General features: G+C 52.5%; 1 protein-coding gene across 1 annotated transcript in view; it reads left to right on the forward strand.

Moving 5' to 3' along the window:
• The window catches only part of LOC115949158 (hydrocephalus-inducing protein homolog), a gene marked incomplete at its 5' end in the record, with an annotated part of 33,678 nt that overhangs the window by 17,583 nt on the left and 7,963 nt on the right, over nt 1-8,132 (forward strand). The window contains 13 exons of the mRNA XM_031065522.1: nt 1-83; nt 601-680; nt 729-824; nt 1,393-1,526; nt 2,440-2,576; nt 3,225-3,346; nt 3,434-3,616; nt 4,014-4,160; nt 5,224-5,475; nt 6,211-6,369; nt 6,786-6,973; nt 7,134-7,316; nt 7,559-7,678. The exon at nt 1-83 is cut by the window's left edge and continues 92 nt beyond it. Of these exons, the coding sequence (XP_030921382.1) occupies nt 1-83; nt 601-680; nt 729-824; nt 1,393-1,526; nt 2,440-2,576; nt 3,225-3,346; nt 3,434-3,616; nt 4,014-4,160; nt 5,224-5,475; nt 6,211-6,369; nt 6,786-6,973; nt 7,134-7,316; nt 7,559-7,678 (1,884 nt within the window). The remainder of the gene's footprint in view (nt 84-600; nt 681-728; nt 825-1,392; nt 1,527-2,439; nt 2,577-3,224; nt 3,347-3,433; nt 3,617-4,013; nt 4,161-5,223; nt 5,476-6,210; nt 6,370-6,785; nt 6,974-7,133; nt 7,317-7,558; nt 7,679-8,132) is intronic.

Here is an 8,132-nt window from a genome sequence, read left to right on the forward strand (position 1 = left end):
TGACCTGGACCCAGAAAATATCCTCCTGAAAGGAGAAGCATCCTGTCCCATGATCAGTGTGAACCTGCCCTGGAACATCAAAGGTGGGCACTGCCTGTCTGCCCCCAGGAAGGGCCCCTCTGGTTTTGTTCCCTACCATATGCCCATAGGGCAGCTCATGCTCACCTCCACCAAGACTGGAGGCTCGCAGGATTCCCAGACCAACTCAAGTCCCCTGGTTGCTTCATGAGTCTTGAGCAGAGGATCCCATGTGGGCTTTGTTCCAGGAACCGTCCTGCAGAGCTTGCCAGCACATCTGGCAGGGTCCTGAAGGATGATGGCTAGAGTGAAAGGCTTGGGAAAGCTATAAGAGAGGCTGGCAGGGCTTGTGGCAGGGTTGGATTTATGTGACATTGCAGGGGATGAGGTGCTCCTCTGTGGGGAGGGAGATGGGTGGGAGCAAACATGAGGATTCAGAGAGGAGCAGCAGCATCCACTTTCTATAGGTGGATTGAGGGATTTCTTTCTGGAAGAAACCAACGCTGGGAGGTGGGGACTTCCCAGCTTAAATGGACTGGAACTTTGCTCACACTTCTCTTTGTGGATGTTTTCTTCCTTCAGAAAATGAAAAATATGAGAAGCCACTGAAACAGCCCGTAAAACACCTGCAACAGTACAGTCAGAGGAATAAATCAGAAGTTGTTCAGAAGAAGACTCAGAGCCTGATGACTGAGACCTTGAAGTCTCAGACCCTGAAAACTCAGACCCCAAAGACTCAGACCTTGGAGACTCAGAATCCGAAGAGTCGGGACCTGCAGCCCCGCTTGCTTGGCTCTGGCATTGCAGTAAGAACAACTGCAGCCCCGTTTGGCACATGCCACCTTTTCAATGTCACTCGAGCCCCTTGCAGCCCACAGCAGCTTCCTGGTGCCCTGATGGCACCTGGGACCTCCCTGCCCACTGACAACCAGGTGTCACCTCAGCATTGGCCCTAGGGCTGCCCCTCTGCTCATGGTCTCCTCTGGGGCTGCAGCAGCTTGCTGGCTAGCCCAGGGAGAGATGCTGAAGGCCATGCTCCAGGGATGGAGCTGATGGTGCTTTGAAGGAGATGCAGGTCATTGCTGGGGAGTTTGTTGGTCCCAACCCAAGCCCTGCCAGGTTTACAGACCTTAACAGCAGCTGCCTGATTGTGCCCTGGGGGGGCTGTGCTGGCAGTGTTCATCTCCAAGAGGCACCAGCTTGGTCCCGGTTCCCTTTCAAGACAGTTTTTGTCCGAGCTGCCTTGGTACTGGCTGGGGGCAGGCAAGTGTCTGGAGCTCTGGAAGGTTCCTGGCTTGTCTGTCTGCCTGGCCAGAGCAGCTTTGCTAACGGTGTCTGGGCAGGCAGAGATGCTGGAGTTACTTTTTTCTTCAGTCAGACACTCAGCTGCAGATAAAGATGATGAGGATGCTGATAGAGAAGGCTGCTCTGGAGCTGCAGCAAAAGCTCACATCCCGTCCCCTGAAGAGCAGGTTCCCTGACAAGGAGCTGTGCCAGAGCCTTGTCAAGTGAGTAGGGACTCCCATCTCCAGGTGCCCCATGGGGAACACCCAGCCATGTCCCCTTCTCCTGAGAGCTCCCTGTGTCTGCAGAGCTGGGAACAGCCTGGACTCCAGAAAGGGTCAGGTCCCAGTGGCTGTGACATGCTGCACAGGAGCAGCGGAGTGTCCTCCCTTCCCCAGCACCACGCTGAGCTTTGGCCTGCTCAGCTCCCCAGAGGTGTGGGGTTCTGTCCCTAGAGTTGGGGACCCAGTGCAGACCTTCAGGCCCTTCCAGACAGCATAAATTCTGTCCCTGCTGACTAGCTCTGAAAGAAAAAGCTTCCAGCTGATGTCTTGGTTCCAACTAACAGGAACTGCGCATGTCAGCAAATGTTTTAACACCCAAAATCGGATGGCTTGAATCCTGATGAGGTGATAGGGCTTATCTAGGTAACATGGTGGGTCCCTTTGCACCATCATGAGGAGCAGAAGCACCAGAGGCTTCAATTCAGAAAGATGCTCTGCAGGACAGGTCATGTGATCTGTTTGCAGAACAATGACGACTTCCTGTGCAGGCAAACCTTATTCCTAGGCCCCAAAGCAAGGGCTCAGGCTGTGCACCAGGCTAAGCAGTTTCACTGAGACCAGTGGAGGCCCAGTGCACTCGCCTATACTGGCTTTTCATGGCAGAGGAGGTGTGGCCAGTGTCCATTTTAAATAATTTTATTTTCAGGTACCATTAGTAGCTGATAAAAGCTAGGACCTGTACTCCTCCTGACTTCCCAAACTCTTTGCCAGGTGGTCAGGCCATGGGTTTCATGGGCTTGAGCGGAGTTTTTACAGCAGTGAATAAAGAAATAGCCACTTTATTTGTATCCTTGGTCCACTTGGACATGTAGCCAGGCTGTTGTTTAAGGACTGTCCTTAATCCTCCTTGCAGGGTTGAGCTGCCTGAGTATGTCCTGGACATGGGCACTGTCCTTAAGGGTTTCACTGAGAGCAGCACTCTGGAGATCAGCAACCCTGGGCAGATCCCAGTGTTCTTCCAGGTCAATGTATCTGTCCTGCAGGACACGGGTAAGCAGTGCTGGAGATGCTTCCTGTGGGCTTGAAGGTGTCTCAGACAGATTAGCTGAAGCCACTGAACTTGGGGAGGTATTTGAGCTTTTTCTTCTCAGTGCCCCTGCTGGGAGCTTTAGAGGCAGAACTCTCCTGGCCAGCCATGGCCAGGAACCTCTCCTGGCCTGCTTGTGACTGCTCTAACACTTCAGTGCAGGGGGCAGATGGGCTCATCATCCTCATGGGGTGGTCACCTCTCAGCATCTTCTGCCCTTGGCTCCCATGAGCATCAAGTTTCTTTGGGCACTCTGTGGGCTTGTTTTGCCAACCAGTGGGATCTTCTGTGTTTTGGAAGTGCTTTGTTTGGAGTTCATACTGTCACAGCACTTATATTCAGCCTTTATTGAGGAAACAGCCTGTGAGATCCTCTGGTGGATCAAAAGAGGCTTCCAAAAGAGGACTTGAGGCAAGGCTGCGCTTCCATCACACAGTGGCTCCCTGTGTCTGAGGGGTGTTCAGGTGCACTCTAAGTTTTTGTCCAGGTCACAGCATGGCGTGGGGCTTTTCCCAGACCTCTCAGCCAGGACACCTGTAAGGCCTTAACATGCTTAGGACACATTTTTTGTTTCTCGTGTATCTCAGCTGCTTTGTTTTCATCCGTTCAAGGTTTCAGCGTGGGCCTGGGCCTGATGCAGAGCCTGCCCCCCAGCCACAGCGTGGCGTTTGACGTGCACTTTGAAAGTGCCCGCTGGCCACAGGGTGACGTGGATGTGCTGCTGCCCATAGAGGTACCACAGCTCTTGGGGCAGGCATCAGGCTGGGCAAAGCAGCAGATGTCACCTGCACCCTCTGCTGAATTCTCTGTCTTTCACCAGGTGAGAAAAGGCCCCACATTTCACATCCGCCTCCGCGCCACTGTGTTGGAAGTGTCGCTTGAGCTCTCCAAGAAAACACTGCAGTTCTCTGACATCCTCGTTGGGCAGTGCCAGGTTGAGACAATCCAACTCTACAACCAGTTCCAAGTACCCTGCAAATGGTCCATCAAGCCTGTTCTGAAGGTAAAACACAGGTGACATTGAACATGTAACTTCTTGGTTGGGTTTTCTTTGTGTCTCTTGCCCTTTCTCCTCCTGTGGCTGCCTGAGCACTTGGGTCTACAGCGTGTTTGAGGAAGCTTCTGAGGGTCTAGATCAAGGCTGGTTTGCCTCGACCTGTTCCATTAGCAGATGCTTTGCTTTGCTGCCATCTTCACCCATTCCTCCTCCTCTGAGGACAGCAGTTCCTTATCTGCCTACCCTGTCTACAGGTTTTCCCTCCAGCTCTAGCCTATGGGGGCCACACTTGGTTTGGCTGTGGGTGCTCTCAGCACCGTATCAGTGTCTCAGAGCACTACGGGAACTGAGGCTCTGTCCTCACAGATCAAGGAGACCTCACACAATTTGTTTCTGTGCCCAGAAAAATCAACTAACGATGCCAGCCATAGGTCAGAAGCGGCTGGCACTGGAGGATGAGCCTTGTCCCTTTGAAGTGACACCCTCCAAAGGAACCCTTGATGCAGGAAGGTGGCAGAACCTGCAAATCCAGTTTACACCCAAGGAGGAGGTGAGATTGGCAAGAGTCAGCCCGGGAGGCCTGTCAGGGCTATCTGGAAATGAGGGCCTGGTGCAGAGAGTGTGGTAGGAGCTCTGCCTTCACAGGGAGCTTTCTGCAAGCCCCAGACTCAGCATGGCTCAGTTTGCTCCACAGAGCTCTCCCATGAGACGTGCTTTGAAATGCCCACAGGGTGCTTGCACAGAGAGCATCAGGGCTCTGTGTCTGCCTCTCAGCACATGGTGGGGATGTTCCCAACTCTCCTCAGCCTCCCCCTTGCCTGGCTCTGTTTGCAGCTGCAACACTCAGTGCAGAGCAGCTGCACACTTGCAGAGGATAATCCTGGAATGGCCAGTCTAGGCCCATCCTACTGCAGAACTGACAGACCAAAGAGCCACCAGACACTTTCCTTGGCGTGGCAGGACAGTCACCTGTAGTGGTGTGCTGTCAGCAGTCCCTGAGGCTCTGGCCTGCCTGCACGTTGCCATGCAGCTGGGGATTCAACTTTTAAAGGGTGGAGCATTCCCGAAAGTAGTTTGCCTGTGGCTGCTGGGTCTTGGAAGCTTGACAGTGTGTACCAGCATGGACACAAGGGCTTCTGTGCCTGCAAACAGTGCCAGGGATCTTTTAATTGCTCAAGAAATGTAACCATCTTGTGTCTGGCTTGGACCAGAGCCAAACAGTAAGCAGAGATGACCCTTATTTCTAGCCAGCGAGAGCTCATTTGCCTCTCTCCTGGAGCTGGCATTTGCCTGATGCAGCAGTGCCAGGACTGTGTCTGGACACTGCAACCCCGAGGGACCTTCCCATTGCACTCCTGCAAGACTAGGTGACAATGCCTGACAGTCCATTGTACATCCATCTGATACAAATACCCAGTTACAGTGCACACCAGGATTCATCCCAGTTACTCAGACCCAGGACACAGACACCGTAGTCCCTAGCATAAATAAATATCTGGTTTCCGTTCACCTTGGAGGGACTGATAACACCCTGACCTTGGGGCAAGCGTTGTATTTGGGGTCCTGTCACCTGGGACTTCATAGATGGGTTTTCCACACTTTTCTCTTTGCAGAGGTCTTACAAGAATGAGCTGAAGCTTAACATTTGTGGAAGCAGCAATCACTTAAAGCTGCTCCTCTCAGGACAAGGTCTGGAGGCACGGTTGGAGTTCAGCCCCCCAGCACTAAAGATGGGACGGGTGCTGGTGGACAGCGATGGGGTGGAGGCCACAGTGGTGGTGAAGAACCCATGCAACTTCCCCATTGAGTTTTACTCCCTGGATTTTGATGAGCAGTACCTTGAGGAGGAGAAGGTGAGAAGGCAGGTCTGGTCCCCATGTACATGCTGGCCAAGCTTCACAGCACTCCAGCATTCCCAGGGTTGTGCCAGGAGATGGAGGCAATCCCCAGGGCAAAGCCAACTCTGCTGACATGCTATGGAAGAACCTAAATAGTTTGTGTTGTTGGGAGGAAGGGAGAGCATGTTGGGGTGCCGTGCCTGGACATGCAGGTCACAAATCCGAAGGCCATGATTAGGGAGATCCTGAGGGATGGGAAGCTGCCAATAGAAGACCATGTGAAACCCTGCAAAGCTCAGATCTTGAGCTTGCTGTGGCCCTGGAGCATTGTGTCCCCCAGGTGATAATGGCACAGAGCCTTCTCCAAGCCCCTGATGATGTTCCACAATGACTCTGTATCATCTGTGTGGATGGGGAGGTTATCGCTGTCCCTCAGATGGGCAGAAAGTGGGAGTGGTCTGTGTGCCAGTATCCCGTCTGTTCAGAGTTTCCCAGCCTGGAAATCATTATAAACGGTCCCAGGACAGGGCAGCTCATGGTCATTGTTTTCTTCAGCTGAGTCACTTGGGAGAGGTTTCTTTCCCAGTCCTGCTTGTAGCTCTTACCTCTGCTGTGGAGCCCGCTCACCCCACTGGGCATAACAAAGCACTTGTACTTCATATAAGTCAAAAACCCCATTGCCAAAAACTCAGTGCCTTTAAATAAGAAGTTGTGAGGATGAAGGTGACAGAAGTATAAACAGGATTTTCTCTTCTGTTTTAGATGCTTAAACATCTGGGACTGCAGCCTGAAGGGCCTCCCCTTCCCCCTGCTGCTGTGCTCTCCATAGTCAAGTACCCAGAGGAGAGGTTGGGCTCTGCAGAGCGTGTGGAGCCCTTCACCATTGTGGCACCAGAAGGTGCTGCTATGGAAGACAATCTGGTGGGTGCTCCAGTTGTGCTGGCACTGAAGGTGCCGGGGCAGGGACCAGGCTGGATGGGGGCATAGGGGACAGGTTGGATGGAAAAGAATCATTGTAGAGAGGTTGTGAAGATGTGATGGGGCCCCGTGTCTGTAGGTCTCCTTTCTGTCAGGGGTGGGACAAAAGAGAGAGCTCTGCTGGAGACAGAGCAGTTCTGTAAGACAAGAGGTAAAAAATTACTTAAATCATCAGTGTCCTTTGAGTAGAGGGTCCTGAGTGAGAAGGGGTGTCCTAGGCAAAACACCGATAAAGAAGACCAACTCCATGGGCAGGTGGACTTATTTATTCTCCTGTTGGTGAACAAAACCTCATTTTGCTTTTCAGGATGGGGATGTCTCAGGGCTCACCTCTCCCTCCCTTTTCTCTCTCCCCTTAGGCCAAGGCCCCAGATGTGAAGGGCAGTTCTACCAAGGGCCAACCAAAGACGGGTAAAGTGGTCAGCAGAGACAGCTCTTCAAATGAGAACCTGATCTCCACACAGAGAAGAAAAAGTCCCCGTGATTCCTTTGCAACAAGATCCAAAAGTATGCTGAAAACTGCCTCAACCCCTACAGAATTCCTCAGGTGAGCTGCGCGGGAGGAAGTGATGCCTCTGCTTCTTGGTCCTCTTGCCAAACAAGGTCCATCGTCCCCAGCGACCCTGTGCCAGTTCCTCCATGGGATGGCGAGTGCACCCTCCTTGTTTCATTTGCTCCTTGTCTGAAGCCTCCTCTTTACCTGCCAGGCTGAAACGGTACTGGTGGATAGTCCCTGCCCACGGTGAGGTGGAACTGAAGGTCCACTTCTCCACCAAAAAGCCAGGGAGGTTTGAGCAGACCCTGAGGTTTGAGCTGGTGCAGACGAAGCGCCAGTACGAGCTGCCCTGCAGTGGCACCGGCCTGTACCCCAGCATCAGCCAGAACCCTCGGTAAGGCTTGTGGGAATCTACAAAATGTACAAAATGTAGCATCGGAATGCTCACTGTGATTGCACCTGCTGCCAAGGCAGTCATTAAAAAGCATGCTGCCTTGAGGTTGCCCAGCATCTCTTCCTGTGCTGGGAGCTGGGAAGGCAGATGGTACCTCAGCCACCAGGAAGGGTTATGGCTTTCTGACTACATTTCCTACTTGAAGCATCTCATAGCTCCTCCTTCCCACTTTCTCTGCCCAGGCTGGTGTTTCCACAGTGGAGGAAAACCATGAAGGAAGATGAAATCATCTTCAAGGAATATGTTGAGAGCACAAAGCAATTCCACTTTGGACCGCTGCCGTGTGGGAAATCAAGAGAGTGGTATGTGCTCCCTGCTGGGCCTTGTCCTTTTCTGGAAATGCCTGGAGAGACAGGCTGTCCTGGTGGCACAATCCAGGGCACTGTCCTGGGAGACACATGGGTTGGAAGGACCACAGGTGTGTGAACTTGAGCAAATAAGAGGCAAATGAGCCTTGCAGGAGCTGCTCTGCCTACACAGTGGGTGCCTTGGTGGCCGCCTTGGTGGCCAGAACCGCGTGCTGCTGCCAGTGCAAAGGTGACTTGGGGGGCAGCTTTTGTCCCCACCCCACATCTCAGCTTCACCCCTTAGGAGATGAACTTTATGGTGGTTTTTGAAGTGCTTTGAGCTCTGCAGGTAGCCTGATTGAGCAATTATTCTGTAGATGGTTTTGTAAACTTTTCAATAATCTGTATTCATTAATAAGATTTTATTATTGACTTGCCAATAGGTGTTGGAGGTAATGTACAGCAGGAA

Source organism: Geospiza fortis, unplaced genomic scaffold (genome assembly GCF_000277835.1).
Source record: "Geospiza fortis unplaced genomic scaffold, GeoFor_1.0 scaffold828, whole genome shotgun sequence".
NCBI lineage: Eukaryota > Metazoa > Chordata > Aves > Passeriformes > Thraupidae > Geospiza > Geospiza fortis.